We start from the raw sequence: 21,193 nt of genomic DNA, 5'->3' as shown, positions 1-21,193 counted from the left end.
TTATTAGCAATGCTTTGTGCAGCACTAATATTGTTTTCCTTTAATGTCTGTTGGGAGCTTTTTGGTTGAAGTTTCGAATATTTATACAGACAGTGGTGGTCAAAAGTGTACGTACATTGGGGCAAAAAAGTATTTAGTCAACCACCGATTGTGCAAGTTCTCCCACTTAAAATGATGACAGAGGTCTGTAATTTTCATCATAGGCACACTTCAACTGTGAGAGACAGAATGTAAAAAAAAATCCAGGAATTCACATTGTTGGATTTTTTAAGAATATATTTGTAAATTATGGTGGAAAATAAGTATTTGGTCACTTCAAACAAGGAAGATCTCTGGCTCTCACAGACCTGTAACTTCTTCTTTAAGAAGCTCTTCTGTCCTCCACTCGTTACCTGTATTAATGGAACCTGTTTGAACTCGTTATCTGTATAAAAGACACTTGTCCACAACCTCAAACAGTCAGACTCCAAACTCCACGATGGCCAAGACCAAAGAGCTGTCGAAGGACACCAGGAAAATAATTGTAGACCTGCACCAGACTGGGAAGAGTGAATCTACAATAGGCAAGCAGCTTGGTGTGAAAAAATCAACTGTGGGAGCAATTATCAGAAAATGGAAGACATACAAGACCACTGATAATCTCCCTCGATCTGGGGCTCCGCGCAAGATCTCATTCTGTGGGGTCAAAATGATCATGGGAATGGTGAGCAAAAATCCCAGAACCACACGGGGGGACCTGGTGAATGACCTGCAGAGAGCTGGGACCAGAGTAACAAAGGTTACCATCAGTAACACACTACGCCGACAGGAAATAAATCCTGCAGTGCCAGACGTGTCCCTCTGCTTAAGAGCACATGGATGATACAGCAGAGAATTGGGAGAATGTCATGTGGTCAGATGAAAGCAAAATATAACTTTTTGGTATAAACTCAACTTGTCGTGTTTGGAGGAAGAAGAATACTGAGTTGTATCCCAAGAACACCATACCTACTGTGAAGCATGGGGGTGGAAACATCATGCTTTGGGGCTGTTTTTCTGCTAAGGGGACAGGACAATTATCCGTGTTAAGGAAAGAATGAATGGGGCCATGTATCGTGAGATTTTGAGCCAAAACTTCCTTCCATCAGTGATAGTTTTGAATAATAATTTGGAATTTTCCACCATAATTTACAAATAAATTCTTAAAAATTTCTACAATGTGAATTCCTGGATGGGCCTGGACATGCACTGGCTTAAGCAGGGTGACACGTCTGGCACTGCAGGATTTGTTTCCCTGTCGGCGTAGTGTGTTGCTGATGGTAACCTTTGTTACTTTGGTCCCAGCTCTCTGAAGGTCATTCACCAGGTCCCCCCGTGTGGTTCTGGGATTTTTGCTCACCGTTCTCATGATCATTTTGACCACACAGTACGAGATCTTGCGTGGAGTCCCAGACCGAGAGAGATTATCAGTGGTCTTACAGGTCTGTGAGAGTCAGAGATCTTCCTTGTTTGAAGTGACCAAATACTTATTTTCCACCATAATTTAGAAATAAATTCTTTAAAATTCCTGAATTTTTTTTTCACATTCTGTCTCTCACAGTTGAAGTGTACCTATGATGAAAATTACAGACCTTTGTCATCATTTTAAGTGGGAGAACTTGCACAATCGGTGGCTGACTAAATACTTGTATTGCCCCACTGTATATATTTATGTCATTCTTGTTTAGTGTGGGTTCACAGTGTGACGCATATTTGTAACAGTGTTAAAGTTGTTTTTACGGCCACCCTCAGTGTGACCTGTATGGCTGTTTATCAAGTATGCCTTCCAGTCGCTTACTGCGTAAACAGAAGCCAAATACAACATGTGGCTGGACTGTAACGCTGTTTGTACGGGTTGCAGAGGACGCTAAAGGCAGTGCCCCCCTAATGTGTTTTGGGTGAAATTCGGGAGAATGATTACTCTGTAGGGGCACTGAAAACTGGGAGTCTCCCGGAAAAATCGAGGGTATACAAATATGACGCTATAAAGCGCCATTCATTTATAACTCGTGGGCCGAAACCAACATTAAATTTTCACATCAAGTTGCGGGCCGCAAAATAACTTCTCTCGGGCCGCAATTGACCCGCGGGCCGCGTGTTTGAGACCCCTGATGTAACATGTTTCCCAGTCAAAGTCAGCAAGAATAGACTTGAGTTTGCTATGGTACATTCTACATTTGCATTGAGTGCTTGCATAAATCCTTCATATTGATGTAAAAATATACATTTTGAAGCGTTAGAGACGGAGTGCGCGCGCAGGCGTGTTGATGACGTGTCTGTTGCTGAGAGGACACGTCAATCATCTCCAATCACGTCATCGCCAAAGCAAATCATGTTCACACGCTGAAACACGTAAACGCTTTACCAACTCTTATTTCCGTCAGCTCCGCGTGAAATAATAAGTTATATCGACTAATTAAAAAAAAATCCCAAGTTTGAACATCGTCGGCGTCAGGGGCGGAGTCACAGAGATCCTTGGACAAGATGGCGGCCTTCCCGGAGAGGTAAGACTTTGAGGCTGTATCATTGTGACTTTCATCCCTCGACAACGTGCCTCAACCCGGCCTTTGTGGCTCGTTTCTACCGCGGACGGCAATAATGGAAGTTAGTGTCTCCAGCAGAGACAGTTGGACAGCCTCGCCGTTGACTTAGCAGGCGAGCTAGCTAGCAAGGATGTCTTTCAATGGCGATTGTCTCACACTTCTTTTTTTCCAAAATCATTTTCACTTTCAAAGTCGTCTTTACTCGACTGGTGGTGATGAAGGTCCTGGTCTGAATGGCTTTAAAACAACAAGCTGCTCTTACAAAATGTTCGTGTCATTTTTAATTATGGTTGAACCCCGAAAGGGACAAGCGGTAGGAAATGGATGGATGGATGAATCGTCTGGTACATTTCCTGTCGGCTGTTCATTGAGGGTGTGTTTTGCAATGCAATGAGAGCGAAATCAGAATCACGAGTACTTTATTACTCCCTGAGGGGAAATTCAAATTTTCAGCACAATCTCATTCAAGAGCAGACAAACATTACAGGGAGACAGAACATGATCAAACATTACAGGGAGACAGAACATGATCAAACATTACAGGGAGACAGAACATGGTCAAACATTACAGGGAGACAGAACATGGTCAAACATTACAGGGAGACGGAACACGACCAAACATTGCAGGGAGACAGAACATGGTCAAACATTACAGGGAGACAGAACATGATCAAACATTACAGGGAGACAGAACATGGTCAAACATTACAGGGAGACAGAACATGGTCAAACATTACAGGGAGACAGAACACGACCAAACATTACAGGGAGACAGAACAGGATCAAACATTACAGGGAGACAACACGACCAAACATTACAGGGAGACAACACGACCAAACATTACAGGGAGACAGCACGACCAAACATTACAGGGAGACAACACGACCAAACATTACAGGGAGACAGAACAGGATCAAGCATTACAGGGAAACGGAACATGATCAAACATTACAGGGAGACAAAACATGATCAAACATTACAGGTAGACAGAATATGATCAAACATTACAGGGAGACAGAACATGGTCAAACATTACAGGGAGACAGAACACGACCAAACATTACAGGGAGACAGAACAGGATCAAACATTACAGGGAGACAACACGACCAAACATTACAGGGAAACAGAACATGATCAAACATTACAGGGAGACAAAACATGATCAAACATTACAGGTAGACAGAACATGATCAAACATTACAGGGAGACAGAACATGGTCAAACATTACAGGGAGACAGAACATGATCAAACATTACAGGGAGACAGAACATGGTCAAACATTACAGGGAGACAGAACATGGTCAAACATTACAGGGAGACAGAACATGATCAAACATTACAGGGAGACAGAACATGGTCAAACATTACAGGGAGACAGAACATGGTCAAACATTACAGGGAGACAGAACATGGTCAAACATTACAGGGAGACAGAACACGACCAAACATTACAGGGAGACAGAACAGGATCAAACATTACAGGGAGACAACACGACCAAACATTACAGGGAGACAGAACAGGATCAAACATTACAGGGAAACAGAACATGATCAAACATTACAGGGAGACAAAACATGATCAAACATTACAGGTAGACAGAACATGATCAAACATTACAGGGAGACAGAACTTGATCAAACATTACAGGGAGACAGAACAGGATCAAACATTACAGGGAGACAGAACAGGATCAAACATTACAGGGAGACAGAACTTGATCAAACAGTACAGGGAGACCGAACAGAATCAAACATTACAGGGAGACAGAACCATAGATATCCTGTGTGGGCGGGGTCTTTCTGGCGCCACGTCCTCTCGGAACTCACTTTGTAAATGATCAATGAGTCCAAACAAAGCTAAGTGCCGGAGATTCAACAATTACACGGCTGACTTACCCGTGTAAAAATGTGTCCGAGGAGGGAGACCTTAAACGCTGGTTTGGTGTGGCGGAAACTGGTCTTAGGCTAAATAATTAAAGGACTTAGTGTTGACATGGCCTTAGTGTAAATGGGGGAAAAAACCACACAGCTCACATTCACATTCACACACAGCTCTGAAATGGGACTGAAATGAGCAGTGAATCAATGCCGAGCTTCAGGTGTTCTCTGGAATTTGGCAGGATGGCGTCCGTCCTGCTGCTGTGGCTTGCTGTGTCTCTGACTGCTACACTGGCTGTGGACAGGGCCAACTTCAAATCCTGTGACCAGAGTGCCTTCTGCAAGTGAGTCTAGTGCGATCATGGGAACTATGGTAGCGTCACATTTAGTAACTCCTTTGATTTTCAGGCGCCAGCGGGCGTTGAAGCCTGGCGAGTCTCCCTATCGAGCCCTGCTGGAGACCATGGAGCTAACCAACACCAGACTCACCCTGCAGCTCAAGAATGACAAGAACAAGGTGAAACAAACAATTGAGCTTGACTTTAGGTAATATTCATTTAAGACATTGGATAGAGCTGTCAAAAAAAAATCAGCATTTAGGTATGGCGTTAACAACTTTGTTATTCTGGTTGTACAAACCCCATTTCCATAATAGTTGGGAAATTGTGTTAGATGTAAATATAAACGGAATACAATGATTTGCAAATTCTTTTCAAACCATATTCAGTTGAATGCACTACAAAGACAAGATATTTGATGTTCAAACTCAAACTTTATTTTTTTTTGTTGCAAATAATAAACATAGAATTTCATGGCTGCAACACGTGCCAAAGTAGTTGGGAAAGGGCATGTTCACCACTGTGTTAGATCACCTTTTTGTTCAACAGCACTCAATAAACGTTTGGGAACTGAGGAAACTAATTGTGGAAGCTTTGAGAGTGGAATTCTTTACCATTCTTGTTTTATGTAGAGCTTCAGTTGTTCAACAGTCCGGGGTCTCCGCTGTCCTATTTTACGCTTCATAATGCGCCACACATTTTCCATGGGAGACAGGTGTGGACTGCAGCCGGGCCAGGAAAGTACCTGCACTCTTTTACTACGAAGCCACACTGTTGTAACATGTGCTAAATGTGGCTTGGCATTGTCTAACTGAAATAAGCAGGGCCGTCCATGAAAAAGACGGCGCTTGGATGGCAGCATATGTTGTTCCAAAACCTGTATGTACCTTTCAGCATTAATTGTGCCTTCACAGATGTGTAAGTTACCCATGCCTTGGGCACTAATGCACCCCCATACCATCACAGATGCTGGCTTTTGAACTTTGCATCGATAACAGTCTGGATGGTTCGCTTCCCCTTTGGTCCGGATGACACAATGTCGAATATTTCCAAAAACAATTTGAAATGTGGACTTGTCAGACAACAGAACACTTTTCCACTTTAAATCAGTCCATCTTAGATGATCTCGAGCCCAGAGAAGCCGGCGGCGTTCCTGGATGTTGTTGACAAAAGGTTTTCGCTTTGCATAGTAGAGCTTTAACTTGCACTTACAGATGTAGCGACCAACTGTATTTAGTGACAGTGGTTTCTGAAGTGTTCCTGAGCCCCTGTGGTGATATCCTTTAGAGATTGATGTCGGTTTTTGATACACTGCCTTTTAAGGGATCGAAGGTCACGGTCATTCAATGTTGGTTTCCGGCCATGCCGCTTACGTGGAGTGATTTCTCCAGATTCTCTGAACCTTTTGATGATATTATGGACCGTAGATGTTGAAATCCCTAAATTTCTTGCAATTGCACTTTGAGAAATGTTCTTAAACTGTTTGACTATTTGCTCACGCAGTTGTGGACAAAGGGGTGTACCTCGCCCCATCCTTTCTTGTGAAGGACTGAGCATTTTTTGGGAAGCTGTTTTTATACCCAATCATGGCACCCACCTGTTCCCAATTAGCCTGCACACCTGTGGGATGTTCCAAATAAGTGTTTGATGAGCATTCCTCAACTTTATCAGTATTTATTGCCACCTTTCCCAACTTCTTTGTCACGTGTTGCTGGCATCAAATTCTAAAGTTAATGATTATTTGCAAAAAAAAATGTTTATCAGTTTGAACATCAAACATGTTGTCTTTGTAGCATATTCAACTGAATATGGGTTGAAAAGGATTTGCAAATCATTATATTACGTTTATATTTACATCTAACACAAATTCCCAACTCATATGGAAACGGGGTTTGTAGTTTGCATCCTTCTGAGGGCTGTTTCTAATTTTGTGTCCCTGTCACAATGCTACAACACCAGGAAATGGTATACTTACTACAATAATACAGTAGTTACTTAAGAACTTCATTGGTTCCGTGACTGCGCTCTTAACTGGAAACACTTGTATCCTAAATCAACATCTCTCATGAAATCAACACTTGGCCCCAGCAAAACACCACAGCTTTAACATGTAACAACCAACAAAAGCAAACGTATATACATTATGTATAAGAACAATACAAGAGAATGAGGCACAAACAACTAGTTTTCTAAGCAATGTAGGAATTATGTACAGCATTTGCTTACTTCCAGCTTCTTCTCCGTCAAACACTAACAATCAGCAGCTTTTCCCTTTTTTCATGGATAAATGTTCAACATTAAGATGTTATTTTAAGAGTCTTGGTTAGCTTTGGACTCATTCTACTTCGGTATGGTGCGGACTAGCTGGGATACACTCTAATTTCTTTGCAAAGTTGGTAACTCTGTCAGGTTTTTAAGGATTTCTCCTTTTAATTCAGTGAGCATCATCCAGTTCTTCTTTTCAGCACTGTCCTCCACACTCACACACACCTATGGCCATGTTTAGCTCAAATCCAATGCTAGGGACTAAGACCAGAGGTTTTCTTACAGGGTTCACTGTAGAGATGCGCTTTTTGCGGTCACAACCGCGGAGTCCCCGGATAAACCGCGGCTCGGTCGGGTAACATGACGAAAAAATAGATTTTAAATAGATTCGGGCAAGTGGCGGTTGAACCAATTCGGAAATATATATTGTAATAATCCCAGGAATGTAGGCTCATAAAACTTCTTCGTTTGTTTTGTCTTTATTGCACAAGATGTAACACAACCACACAACAGCTCTAATGTCTCTAACGCTTTTCCCGGGACAACTCGAACTCTCACTTCCCTCTATCTCTCCCGGAAGTCCCGCCCCCCAGCCAAAGTCATTGGCTAACACCCCGTAGCCAGCCGCTACATTATACATAGTTAAATGTTATGTTGAAGAGGTTCATTGAGCCTGCTGACGTGTATTTATAAATGGTTGATTTATATAGGCTAGTAGGTAAAGCGTTGTACCTGACAACACCTGATGGTACAATCCATATATCACGTCACAGACAACATCACGCTAACATCACGTGACATCTCTGATGAAGGCTGCAGAAGCAAGGTAGCCCAAACTTGTCAGGTACAACACTTTACCTTACTAGCCTATAGAAATCAACCATTTATAAATAGTTAAATGTTACCCACATACGAAAAACGAGCAGCACTCTTTGAAACAGTATGTGGGCATACTTTTATTTTGAAGTGTCTCGTTTGGTCTGTCGACGGGTGTAAGGAAGCTACTTCCGGGTATGGCCAACGAGGTGTTTGTTTGTCATTTGTTGGTATTTTACTTGGAAAAATGTTTGATCCACATGCTGTGCATGTTATTATTTTTACGTTTGTAACGTGCTTTATGCATTACAGTTTTCACGGTGAATTTGAAGGGAAAGTAAGCCTTCAAATAAATAAGTTTAAGAAAGCCATTGTGTCTGTGCTATTTGGAGAGAGTTACACTTTTTAACCTCACTAATGCCTTGCATCGTCTATATTAGATATATAACAACAGGCGGGTGGCGGGCGGGTGTGGGTTTGATGACGACTTTAGTGATGCGGTTGCGGATGATATAATTGCCTATCCGCGCATCTCTAGTTCACTGACATTTAATGGCGGGGATGCTTGTAACTCAATGTTTTGCTTGCTTCACAAAGCATGACAATTAGCAGAGAAAGCACTCTTATCTCAAAAGACCCCAAAAGGGGCCCTATTATGCAACAAACAACCTGAATCTAACGTAATGGTACTGGCTTATGTTTGTTTTAGATAACATTTGGAGTCAAACAGTGAAGGCATTGCAGAGTATACTTTCCCCAAAAGAGCCGTTTGGGAATATGCTGTGCCCTGGGATGTTTTATATCCTATCTGGTCTGTGGATATGTCCATATACGGGGAAGTTTTACCCAGAGAGCTAAAAGGGGAACATTATCACAATTTCAAAATGGTTAAACACAATAAAAATCAGTTCCCTGTGGCTTGTTTTATTATTCAAAGTTTTTTTCAAAATTTTACCAGTCCCGGAATATCCCTAAATAAAGCTTTAAAGTGCCTTATATTCGCTATCTTCGAAACCACGTTCCATTTTCCTGTGACGTCATACAGGGCTGCCAATACAAACAACATGGCGGTTACCACAGCAATATATAGCGACATTAGCTCGGATTCAGACTCGGATTTCAGCGGCTTAAGCGATTCAACAGATTACGCATGTATTGAAACAGATGGTCGGAGTATGGAGGCAGATAGCGAAAACAAAATTGAAGAAGAAATTGAAGATATTGAGCGAATAGCTATTGACGCTATTCGGCCATAGCATGGGTGTACCTAATGAAGTGGCCCATAGCATGGCTGCCTTATTAGCATCGCCGGTAAAATGTGCGGACCAAACGATCAGGACTTTCGCATCTTGTGACACTGGAGCAACTTAAATCCGTTGATTGGTAAGTGATTGTTTTGCATTAAATGTGGATATCTAGTTTCAAATGTACATACAGCCAGCGTAAATAGCATGTTAGCATCGATTAGCATAGCATGTTAGCATGGATTAGCTGGCAGTCATGCCAAGACCAAATATGTCTGATTAGCACATAAGTCAACAACATCAACAAAACTCACCTTTGTGATTTCGTTGACTTAATCGTTGCAAATGCATCTGCAGGTTATCCACACATCTCTGTGCCATGTCTGTCTTAGCATCGCAGGTAAAATGTGGAGACACTCTGGCACATTCAATGGGGGTCTGGCGGCAGATTTCTTGCCAGTGGTGCAATTTGAATCCCTCCCTGTTAGTGTTGTCACACCCTCCGACAACACACCGACGAGGCATGATGTCTCCAAGGTTTCAAAAAATATTTGAAAAAACTGAAAATAACAGAGCTGAGACCCGGTGTTTGTAATGTGTTGAAAATGAAAATGGCGGCTGTATTACCTTGGCGATGTCACATTCTGACGTCATCCCCTCCAGAGCGATAAACAGAAAGGCGTTTAATTCGCCAAAATTCACCCGTTTAGTGTTCGGAAATTGGTTAAAAAAATACATGGTCTTTTTTCTGCAACATCAAGGTATATATTGACACTTGCATAGGTTTGGTGATAAGTTCCCCTTTAACGCGATACCGCCATTGTGGTTCGCCCTATAGTCAATGAGTTCCTTCTTTATTGCTATCCTATCACCGCTTCAACTCTTCTGCGGATGGCTGTCCACAATGTTGCGTAATGTGTTTATAGGAATTTCCCACCATTTTTCTAAAAGCACATTGGTGAGGTTACACACTGATGTTGGTGGAGAAGGCCTGGCTCTCAGTCTCCATTGACATCCATGTCTTTATGGACCTTGCTTTGTGCACAGTCATGTTGGAAAAGGAAGGGGCCCACTCCAAACTGTTGCCACATAGAATTGTCCAAAATGTTTTGGTATCCCGGATCATTCAAAGTTCCTTTCACTGGAACTAAGCGGCCAAGCCCAACTCCCGAAAAAAAAACCCCACACCGTAATTCCTCCTCCGCCAAATGTCACACTCGGCACAAAGCAGTCCAAAATGTAGCATTCTCCTGGCAACCTCCAAAGCCAGACTGGTCCATCAGATTGCCAGACGGAAAAGTGTGATTCATCAGTCCAGAGAACGCGTCTCCAGTGCTCTAGAGTCCAGTGGCGATGTGCTTTACACCACTGCATCCCACGCTTTGCATTGGACTTGATGAGGTATGGCTTAGAGGCAGCTGCTCGGCCATGGAAACCCATTCCATGAAACTCTCTGCGTACTGTACGTGGGTTAATTGGAAGGTCACATGAAGTTTGGAGCTGTGTAGCAACTGACTGTGCAGAAAGTCTTTGCACTATTTGGACCTCTCTGTCAGTTTACGTGGCCTACCACTAGGTGGCTGACTTGCTGTTTTTCCCAAACTCTTCACTTCCTCTCTGAGCTGCAACCTTATCGTGGTAGAGGAGTTTGCGTGTCCCAATGATCCTAGGAGCTATGTTGTCCGGGGGCATAAAGCCCCCTGGTAGGGTCTCCCAAGGCAAACAGGTTCTAGGTGAGGGATCAGACAAAGAGCAGCTCGAAGACCTATATGAAGAAGAAACATCATGGACCCAGATTTCCCTCGCCCGGACGCGGGTCACCGGGGCCCCCCTCTGGAGCCAGGCCCGGAGGTGGGGCACGATGGCGAGCGCCTGGTGGCCGGGCCTGTTCCCATGGGGCCCGGCCGGGCACAGCCCGAAGAGGCAACGTGGGTCACCCCTCCAATGGGCTCACCACCCATAGCAGGGGCCATAGAGGTCGGGTGCATTGTGAGCTGGGCGACAGCCGAAGGCAGGGCACTTGGCGGTCCGATCCTCGGCTACAGAAGCTAGCTCTTGGGACGTGGAACGTCACGTCACTGGGGGGGAAAGAGCCTGAGCTAGTGCGCGAAGTCGAGAAATTCCGGCTGGATATAGTCGGACTCACTTCGATGCACAGCAAGGGCTCTGGAACCACTTCTCTCGAGGGGGATTGGACCCTCTTCCACTCTGGCGTTGCCGGCAGTGAGAGGCGACGGGCTGGGGTGGCAATTCTTGTTTCCCCCCGACTCAAAGCCTGTACGTTGGAGTTTAACCCGGTGGACGAAAGGGTAGCCTCCCTCCGCCTTCGGGTGGGGGGACGGGTCCTGACTGTTGTTTGTGCTTATGCACCAAACAGCAGTTCAGAGTACCCACCCTTTTTGGGAACGCTCGAGGGAGTACTGGAAAGTGCTCCCCCGGGTGATTCCCTTGTCCTACTGGGAGACTTCAACGCTCACGTTGGCAACGACAGTGAAACCTGGAGAGGCGTGATTGGGAAGAATGGCCGCCCGGATCTGAACCCGAGTGGTGTTTTGTTATTGGACTTTTGTGCTCGTCACAGTTTGTCCATAACGAACACCATGTTCAAACATAAGGGTGTCCATATGTGCACTTGGCACCAGGACACCCTAGGCCGCAGTTCCATGATCGACTTTGTAGTTGTGTCATCGGATTTGCGGCCTCATGTTATGGACACTCGGGTGAAGAGAGGGGCGGAGCTTTCTACCGATCACCACCTGGTGGTGAGTTGGCTGCGATGGTGGGGGAGGATGCCGGACAGACCTGGGAGGCCCAAACGCATTGTGAGGGTCTGCTGGGAACGTCTGGCAGAGTCTCCTGTCAGACAAAGTTTCAATTCCCACCTCCGGAAGAACTTTGAACATGTCACGAGGGAGGTGCTGGACATTGAGTCCGAGTGGACCATGTTCCGCACCTCTATTGTCGAGGCGGCAGATCGGAGCTGTGGCCGCAAGGTAGTTGGTGCCTGTCGGGGCGGCAATCCTAAAACCCCCTGGTGGACACCAGCGGTGAGGGATGCCGTCAAGCTGAAGAAGGAGTCCTATCGGGTCCTTTTGACTCATAGGACTCCGGAGGCAGTGGACAGGTACCGACAGGCCAAGCGGTGTGCAGCTTCAGCGGTCGCGGAGGCAAAAACTCGGACATGGGAAGAGTTCGGGGAAGCTATGGAAAACGACTTCCGGACGGCTTCGAAGCGATTCTGGACCACCGTCCGCCGCCTCAGGAAGGGGAAGCAGTGCACTATCAACACCGTGTATGGTGCGGATGGTGTTCTGCTGACCTCGACTGCGGATGTTGTGGACAGGTGGAAGGAATACTTCGAAGACCTCCTCAATCCCACCAACACGTCTTCCTATGAGGAAGCAGTGCCTGGGGAATCTGTGGTGGACTCTCCTATTTCTGGGGCTGAGGTCGCTGAGGTAGTTAAAAAGCTCCTCAGTGGCAAGGCCCCAGGGGTGGACGAGATCCGCCCGGAGTTCCTTAAGGCTCTGGATGCTGTGGGGCTGTCTTGGTTGACAAGACTTTGCAGCATCGCGTGGACATCGGGGGCGGTACCTCTGGATTGGCAGACCGGGGTGGTGGTTCCTCTCTTCAAAAAGGGGGACCGGAGGGTGTGTTCCAACTATCGTGGGATCACACTCCTCAGCCTTCCCGGTAAGGTTTATTCAGGTGTACTGGAGAGGAGGCTACGTCGGATAGTCGAACCTCGGATTCAGGAGGAACAGTGTGGTTTTCGTCCTGGTCGTGGAACTGTGGACCAGCTCTATACTCTCGGCAGGGTTCTTGAGGGTGCATGGGAGTTTGCCCAACCAGTCTACATGTGCTTTGTGGACTTGGAGAAGGCATTCGACCGTGTCCCTCGGGAAGTCCTGTGGGGAGTGCTCAGAGAGTATGGGGTATCGGACTGTCTTATTGTGGCGGTCCGTTCCCTGTACGATCAGTGCCAGAGCTTGGTCCGCATTGCCGGCAGTAAGTCGAACACATTTCCAGTGAGGGTTGGACTCCGCCAAGGCTGTCCTTTGTCACCGATTCTGTTCATAACTTTTATGGACAGAATTTCTAGGCGCAGTCAAGGCGTTGAGGGGTTCCGGTTTGGTAACCGCAGGATTAGGTCTCTGCTTTTTGCAGATGATGTGGTCCTGATGGCTTCATCTGACCGGGGTCTTCAGCTCTCGCTGGATCGGTTCGCAGCCGAGTGTGAAGCGACCGGAATGAGAATCAGCACCTCCAAGTCCGAGTCCATGGTTCTCGCCCGGAAAAGGGTGGAGTGCCATCTCCGGGTTGGGGAGGAGACCCTGCCCCAAGTGGAGGAGTTCAAGTACCTAGGAGTCTTGTTCACGAGTGAGGGAAGAGTGGATCGTGAGATCAACAGGCGGATCGGTGCGGCGTCTTCAGTAATGCGGACGTTGTACCGGTCCGTTGTGGTGAAGAAGGAGCTGAGCCGGAAGGCAAAGCTCTCAATTTACCGGTCGATCTACGTTCCCATCCTCACCTATGGTCATGAGCTTTGGGTCATGACCGAAAGGATAAGATCACGGGTACAAGCGGCCGAAATGAGTTTCCTCCGCCGTGTGGCGGGGCTCTCCCTTAGAGATAGGGTGAGAAGCTCTGCCATCCGGGAGGAACTCAAAGTAAAGCCGCTGCTCCTTCACATCGAGAGGAGCCAGATGAGGTGGTTCGGGCATCTGGTCAGGATGCCACCCGAACGCCTCCCTAGGGAGGTGTTTAGGGCACGTCCAACCGGTAGGAGGCCACGGGGAAGACCCAGGACACGTTGGGAAGACTATGTCTCCCGGCTGGCCTGGGAACGCCTCGGGATCCCCCGGGAAGAGCTAGACGAAGTGGCTGGGGAGAGGGAAGTCTGGGTTTCCCTGCTTAGGCTGTTGCCCCCGCGACCCGACCTCGGATAAGCGGAAGATGATGGATGGATGGATGGATCTTCACTTTTCTTAGAATAAAGTTGACTTTGGAATATTTAGGAGCGAGGACATAGGACTGGATTTGTTACGCAGTTCCTGGAATTAATTAGAATTAATTTTGTGCTGCGTTTTTAAATGTTAGAGTATGAAATATGATCAAAACCCTGAGGGGTTGTGACATTCACAAACAAACCAAATGTATTGACTGACAATTATCAATTAATTAAGTGACTATTAACGTGAACAATAGTAATGGGAAGTTGCAATGATATCTCCTCCCTGCTCTGACTGTAGCTGGCACTACATGTCTCCAAAACATACCAAAAATTTGCTAGATGTGTCGCTCATCGCTTTTGAGGAAAAAAAGTTGCTAAGTGGTCTTGGAATGTAGCGTAATTTAGCTACAAATGCCCTAAGTGGTGACTAGACTAACCTAACTTGAGGGCCTGTTTAAATCAATCAGTCAACATTTACTTAAAAAGCCCTTATCACAAATGTTCCAAAGGGCTACACAAGCCACACCCACATCCACAGTTCCAATCCCATATCAGGGCAAGAAAAAAACTCAACCCATTTGGAACAACGTGAAAACCTTGAACTCTTGTCCTTTGGATCATAACCCAAAGCTCATGACCAGGTGAGGATGGTAGCGTAAATCGACTGGTAAATTGAGAGCTTTGCCTTCTGGCTCAGCTCCTTTTTCACCACAACAGATCGATACGGCGTCCGCATTACTGAAGACGCCGCACTTATCCGGTTGTCTATCTCACCATCCACTCTTCCCCCACACGTGAACAAGACTCCGGGATACTTGAACTCCTCCACATAGGTAAAGATCTCTTCCCCAACTCGGAGATGGCACTTCACTCTTTTCCGGGCGAGAACCATGGACTTGGACTTGTAGGTGCTGATTCTCATCCCAGTCACTTCACACTGCTGCGAACCGATCAAGGACACAGGACTTGCTGGGGGACACGAAAACTCCCATGCACTCTCAAGGATCCTGCTGACAGTATGAAGCTGATCCACCGTTCCACTACCAGATAGAAAACCACACTGTTCCTCCTGAATCCAAGGTCTGACATACCGGGAAGGCTGAGGAGTGTGATCCCACGATAGTTGGAACACACCCTCCCGTTCCCCTTCTTAAAGAGAGGAACCACCACCCCGATCTGCCAATCCAGAGATACCGCCCCTGATGTCCACGCGATCTTGCAGTCTTGCCACCCAAGACAGCCCCACAGCATCCAGAGCTTTAAGGAACTCCGGGCGGATCTCATCGTCCCCCGGGGCTTTGCCACCGAGGAGCTTTTTAACTACCTCGGCAACCTCAGCCCCAGAAATAAGAGAGCCTACCACAGATTCCCCAGGCACTGCTTCCTCATAGGAAGCTGTGTTGGTGGAATTGAAGAGGTCTTCTAAGTATTCTCTCCACCGATCCACAACATCTGCAGTCGAGGTCAGCAGAACACCATCCTCACCATACACGCTGTTGACAGTGCAGTGCTTCCCCTTTCCTGAGGCAGCGGATGGTGGTCCAGAATCACTTCGACGCTGTCCAGAAGTCGTTTTCCATGGCTTCCCCGAACTCCTCCCATGTCCGAGTTTTTGTCTCCCTGACCGTCAAAGCTGCACACCGCTTGGCCTGTCTACCTGTCCGCTGCCTCTGGAGTCGCATAAACCAAAAAGACCCGATAGGACTCTTTTCTTTAGCTTAACAACATCCCTCACCAGCGGGTTCTAGGATTACCTTCAAGACAGGCACCAACCACCTTGTGGCCACAGCTCCAGCTGCCTCGACAATAGAGGCACAGAACATGGTCCACTCGGACTCAATGTCCAGTGCCTCCCTTGTGACATATTCAAAGTTTTTCCGGAGATGGGAATTGAAACGCTCTCTGACAGAAAACTCTGCTAGACGTTCCCAGCAGACCCTCACATAAGACCGCAAATCCGATGATACAACTACAAAGTCGATCATGCAACTGCAGTCTTGAGTGTCCTGGTGCCAAGTGCACATATGGACACCCTTATGTTTGAACATGCTGTTTGTTATGGACAATCTGTGACGAGCACAAAAGTCCAAAACAAAAAAAAAACACTCTGGTTCACATCCGGGTGGCCGTTTTTCCCAATCACACCTCTCCAGGTTTTACAGTCGTTGCCAACATGAGCGTTGAAGTCCTCCAGCAGAACAAGGGAGTCATTCGGAGAGTACTCTCCAGTACTCCCTCAAGGGAATCCAAAAAGGGTGGGTACTCTGAGCTGCTGTTTGGTGCATCAGCACAAACAACAGTCAGGACCCGTCCCCCCACCTAAAGGCGGAGGGAAGCGACCCTCTCGTCTACTGGGTTTAAGTGCAACGTGCAGGCTTTGAACCGGGGGATAACAGGAATCGCCACCTCAGCCCATCGCCTCTCACTGCGTGTTACGCCAGAGTGGAAGAGAGTCCAGAACCCTCTTGATAGAACTGGTTCCAGAGCCCTTGCTGTGCATCGAAGTGAGTCCGACTATGTCCAGCCGGAACTTCTCCACCTCCGCACCAGCTCTGGCTCCCCCCCTCCAGCGAGGTGACATTATTAAATAGGTGTATAATTGTTTGGTTGTCAAATGTTAAGGTGGTATATACCATGAATTGATTAACGTGGACCCCGACTTAAACAGGTTGAAAAACTTATTCGGGTGTTACCATTTAGTGGTCAATTGTACGGAATATGTACTGTACTGTGCAATCTACTAATACAAGTTTCAATCAATCAATATTATTAAATAGGTGTATAATTGTTTGGTTGTCAAATGTTAAAGGCCTACTGAAAGCCACTACTTCCGACCACGCAGTCTGATAGTTTATATATCAATGATGAAATCTTAACATTGCAACACATGCCAATACGGCCGGGTTAGTTTACTAAATTGTAGTTTTTAAATGTCGCGCCGAAATATCCTGCTGAGACGTCTCGGTACGATGACGTGTGCGCGTGACGTCACAGATTGTAGAGGACATTTTGTTCTAGCATCGTTCCCAGCATTTACGTCGTCTGTTTTCATCGCAAAATTCCACAGTATTTTGGACTTCTGTGTTGCTCAATCTTTTGCAATTTGTTCAATTAATAATGGAGACATCAAAGAAGAAAGCTGTAGGTGGGAAGCGTTGTACTGCGGCCAGCTTTAGCCCCACAAACACAGCCGGTGTTTCATTGTTTTCATTCCCGAAAGATGACAGTCAAGCTTTACTATTGAACAGAGATGTCAAGCGAACACGGTTGGATTGGACCACACACACAAAGTACAGTGTACTATGTGTATTAATAAAAAACATTTTACCATTCTGTATTCTGAAGGCGATCTATGTCGTGTGCTACTCCAGCATCAATAGGCGTCCTCCTGACCGTCAGCGTCGGGGCCAAAGCGGTATGGCTCTCACTTTCCTCATCCACGAATCTTTCATCCTCGCTCAAATTAATGGGGAAATCGTTGCTTTCTCGGTCCGAATCGCTCTCGCTGCTGGTGGCCATGATTGTAAACAATGTTCAGATGTGAGGAGCTCCACAACCTGTGACGCCACACGCATATTGTCTGCTACTTCCGGTACAGGCAAGGCTTTTTTATCAGCACCAAAAGTTGCGAACATTATCGTCGATGTTCTCTACTAAATACTTTCAGCAAAAATATGGCAATATCACGAAATGATCAAGTATGACACATATAATGGACCTGCTATCCCTGTTTAAATAAGAAAATTGAATTTCAGTAGGCCTTTAAGGTGGTGTTATTAAATGGTGTATAATTTTTTGGTTGTCAAATGTTAAGGTGGTATTATTAAATAAGTGTTTAGTTCTTTTTTTAATGTTGGATTCCACATATTCAATTCTAATGGCTTCTGCCTCCTCAAAATCTGTCCTTTCTCGCAGGTGCGTCTCTTGCTGGAACTCTATCGCCTCCAGGGAAACATAACCAGGGTGAAGATTAATGAGCTGAAGCCACTGAAGCCTCGCTACGAGGTCCCAGACGTGCTCATCAGAGAGCCGCCGACAGAGCCGTAAGTTTCCCTGGTATTGGTTGACTGAGTTTATTTGGAACATGCAAGCATACAACATGATACATCACAATTTCCAGTTTCTCTTTTCAACATGTTCAAAAAGGAGTAGGAAGAAGCAGAGCTTATTTAATCCTACCCCTTTTCTTTTACATAACAGTTGCTAAAACTTTTGTTCACTTCCTGTTCTCAATGTCTTCACAATATACTCCATAAGTATCACAATAAAAATAAATAAATAAATAATTGGTTGAAGTAAGTTTTATTTCATACGATGAGATAAGTAAGATTATTTTTAGAATGAATGGATGAATAAATTCAGAATATTTACCATGTGTCTTATTTTTTGTACTTTGTAAGCACTTTAAGTTTGAAGAGTTTCTTTAAGTGGATCATATTAGTACATTGTTTGATTTCTATGCTTAATCCATTCCATAATTTAATTCCACATACTGATATACTGAAGGTCTTAAGTGTTGTACGTGCGTACAAATGTTTGAAGTTACAATTTTCTCTAAGATTATATTTATCCTCTTTTGTTGAGAAGAATTGTTGTATATTCTTGGGAAGCAGGTTATAGTTTGCTTTGTGTATAATTTGAGCTGTTTGCAAATTCACTATGTCGTGGAATTTCAGTATCTTTGATTGAATAAATAAAGGATTTGTATGTTCTCTGTATCCAACATTATGTATTATTTTAACCAATCTTTTTTGTAACACTGTTAGTGAATGAAGTGTACTTTTGTAATTATTTCCCCATATTTCAACACAGTAACTCAGATATGGTAACACTAGTGAGCAGTAGAGAATATGAAGTGATTTTTGGTCTAGAACATATTTATTCATTATTGACGTGTTTCTTGCTACTTTGTGTTGCATATTTTTTACATGAGCTTTCCAGTTCAATTTATCATCAATCAATCATACCTAGAAATTTGGTTTCATTTACTCTTTCAATTTCTATTCCGTCTATTTGTATTTGTGTTTGAATTTCTCTTCTACTGTTACCAAATAGCATTATTTTAGTTTTACTGAGATTCAATGATAGTCTGTTTTTGTCAAACCATTTTTTTAATTTGCTCATTTCTTCTGTTATTATTTGTATTACCTTCTGTGTGTTCTCTCCTGAACAAAATGCTGTTGTATCATCCGCAAATAATACTATCTTTGAATCTCTTGTAACTTTACAAATGTCATTTAAATAGAGATTGAATAATTTAGGTCCTAGTATTGATTCCTGAGGTACACCACAGGATATATTTAGCGCTGTAGAAGTGTGTTCGCCTAGTTTCACGTACTGTTTCCTGTTCGTTAGATAACTTCTTATCCAGGTTAGGACTTACCCTCTGATGTCATATAGTTTTAGTTTTTTGATTAAAATATTGTGATTAATTGTGTCAAATGCTTTAGCTAGATCCATAAGCACTGCTGCCGCACATTTTTACCATCTATTGCATTGGTAATTTCTGTAATATCAATTAAAGCTATTAAAGTTGAAACATTAGCTCTGTATCCATATTGGTTCTCTATGAGTATTCTTTTTTTATTTATGAAATTCTTTAATCTGTTACTGAACAGTTTTTCAATGATTTTTGAAAATTTTAGAAGTAAAGAAACAGGTCTATAATTTGTAAATAGATGTTTGTCTCCAGTCTTATAAATTGGTGCAACTTTAGCTATTTTCATTTTGTTTGCAAATGTACCTGTTTGAAATGATAGGTTACTAATATACATTAATGGTCCTGAGATCTCTTCAATAACCTTTTTTTTTTTATCGTTTCCATATCATTTCCTTTACAATCAGTTGAAGTCTTAGATTTAAATTTTTTCATGATTGTTACTATTTCCTCCTGTGTCACATTACTGAGGAACATGGAGTTGGGATTTCGCTCTATGGTATCATTATAGTCTTCAATTGAAACTGGGTCTGAGCGGTCAAAGGTTGACATTGTTTCATCATACTGAGACCATGACGCTGTGAATGTTTTTTCTCACACCAGGCACAGTTGTGCTGTTTTAGCCCAATGATTTGACTTGACTTTCTCCCCTCTCTCTTCCCCAGCCTGTCCCTCTTGTCTCAGGATGAGAACGGAGTGGTTCTGTCCCTGGGGGTGGATTCTCAAAGGGTCATTGTCAGTGCCCGCCCATTCCGATTGGACATCATGCAGGGTCGTGACGTGCTCTTGTCACTAAACTCGCGTGGCCTCCTGGCCTTTGAGCATTTAAGGCTACGGAAGGACACGTGAGAGACCACACTTTACACGCGCACTTTGACCAATACTAGCCCTCCTTTGCAAGTACTACACAATTACAGTGGTACCTCAACCTGCCGTCACATTGCCTTTCACCAACAAGATCGTAATTCCCAATACTCATCTTAAAGCAGCCCCGCCCGTTGAAATACCGTATTTCCTTGAATTGCCGCCGGGTATATAGTATGCGCCTGCCTAGAATTACTGCCGGGTCAAACTCGTTTCGCAAAATAATTAGCGCATGCTTAGTATTACCGCCAGCTCAGGATTAACGCTGGGTCAAACTCGTTTCGATAAAATATTATTTTTATTACCGCATGTCTAGAATTACTGCCGGGTCAAACTCGTTTCGCAAAATAATTAGGTGACATCTCACCTGTCATCATTTTCAAAATGGAGGAGGCTAATTTGAATAAATTGAAATTGCAGATTAAGAGCTATTCAGTAGGATTTAAGTTCCAAGCTATTGAATATGCTAAAAAGAACAGTAAGCAGCTATGTTTTATTAATATACCGTAGCTGCGTGTGTCAAATATGAGTCATTAAATGACTCCAGCCTCCTGGTGGTAGAGGGCGCTAGTGATCCTTCTTGCGACTACTCGGCTGCAGAAAAAGTGACAACAAGCAGCAAGAGTGAGCAGCGATCGTTTATTTTTTCCTCTCGCTTGCACTTTTAACATGGAGGATTACATATCTAAAATAAAACAGTTTTCTAAACTGGACTTTCAATCAAAGCAGGAGGTAATAAAGGAAGATCTCCATCGAGACAGAGACTTTTAAAACTGAAGAAAGATAAGGAAGACCTCTATAAACAATCTATCGATGCTTTTGATCAGAAGGAG

The 21,193-nt window shown here is 44.5% G+C and overlaps 1 protein-coding gene across 4 annotated transcripts in view; it reads left to right on the top strand.

The window, feature by feature from the left end:
* The first annotated feature begins 2,328 nt into the window (after positions 1-2,328).
* The window catches only part of ganabb (glucosidase II alpha subunit b), a 61,027-nt gene continuing 42,162 nt past the window's right edge, over positions 2,329-21,193 (top strand). For 2 of the 4 annotated variants that reach the window (XM_061900169.1, XM_061900168.1), the window contains exons 1-5: positions 2,329-2,522; positions 4,685-4,786; positions 4,851-4,959; positions 17,975-18,102; positions 20,162-20,341. In XM_061900169.1, the coding sequence (XP_061756153.1) occupies positions 2,503-2,522; positions 4,685-4,786; positions 4,851-4,959; positions 17,975-18,102; positions 20,162-20,341 (539 nt within the window). In that variant the 5' untranslated portion in view covers positions 2,329-2,502. The remainder of the gene's footprint in view (positions 2,523-4,684; positions 4,787-4,850; positions 4,960-17,974; positions 18,103-20,161; positions 20,342-21,193) is intronic. The other 2 variants (XM_061900171.1, XM_061900170.1) reach the window with 1 other exon arrangement.

Source organism: Nerophis ophidion, linkage group LG05 (assembly GCF_033978795.1).
Source record: "Nerophis ophidion isolate RoL-2023_Sa linkage group LG05, RoL_Noph_v1.0, whole genome shotgun sequence".
NCBI lineage: Eukaryota > Metazoa > Chordata > Actinopteri > Syngnathiformes > Syngnathidae > Nerophis > Nerophis ophidion.
This window is presented reverse-complemented; position numbering and strand designations above follow the sequence as displayed.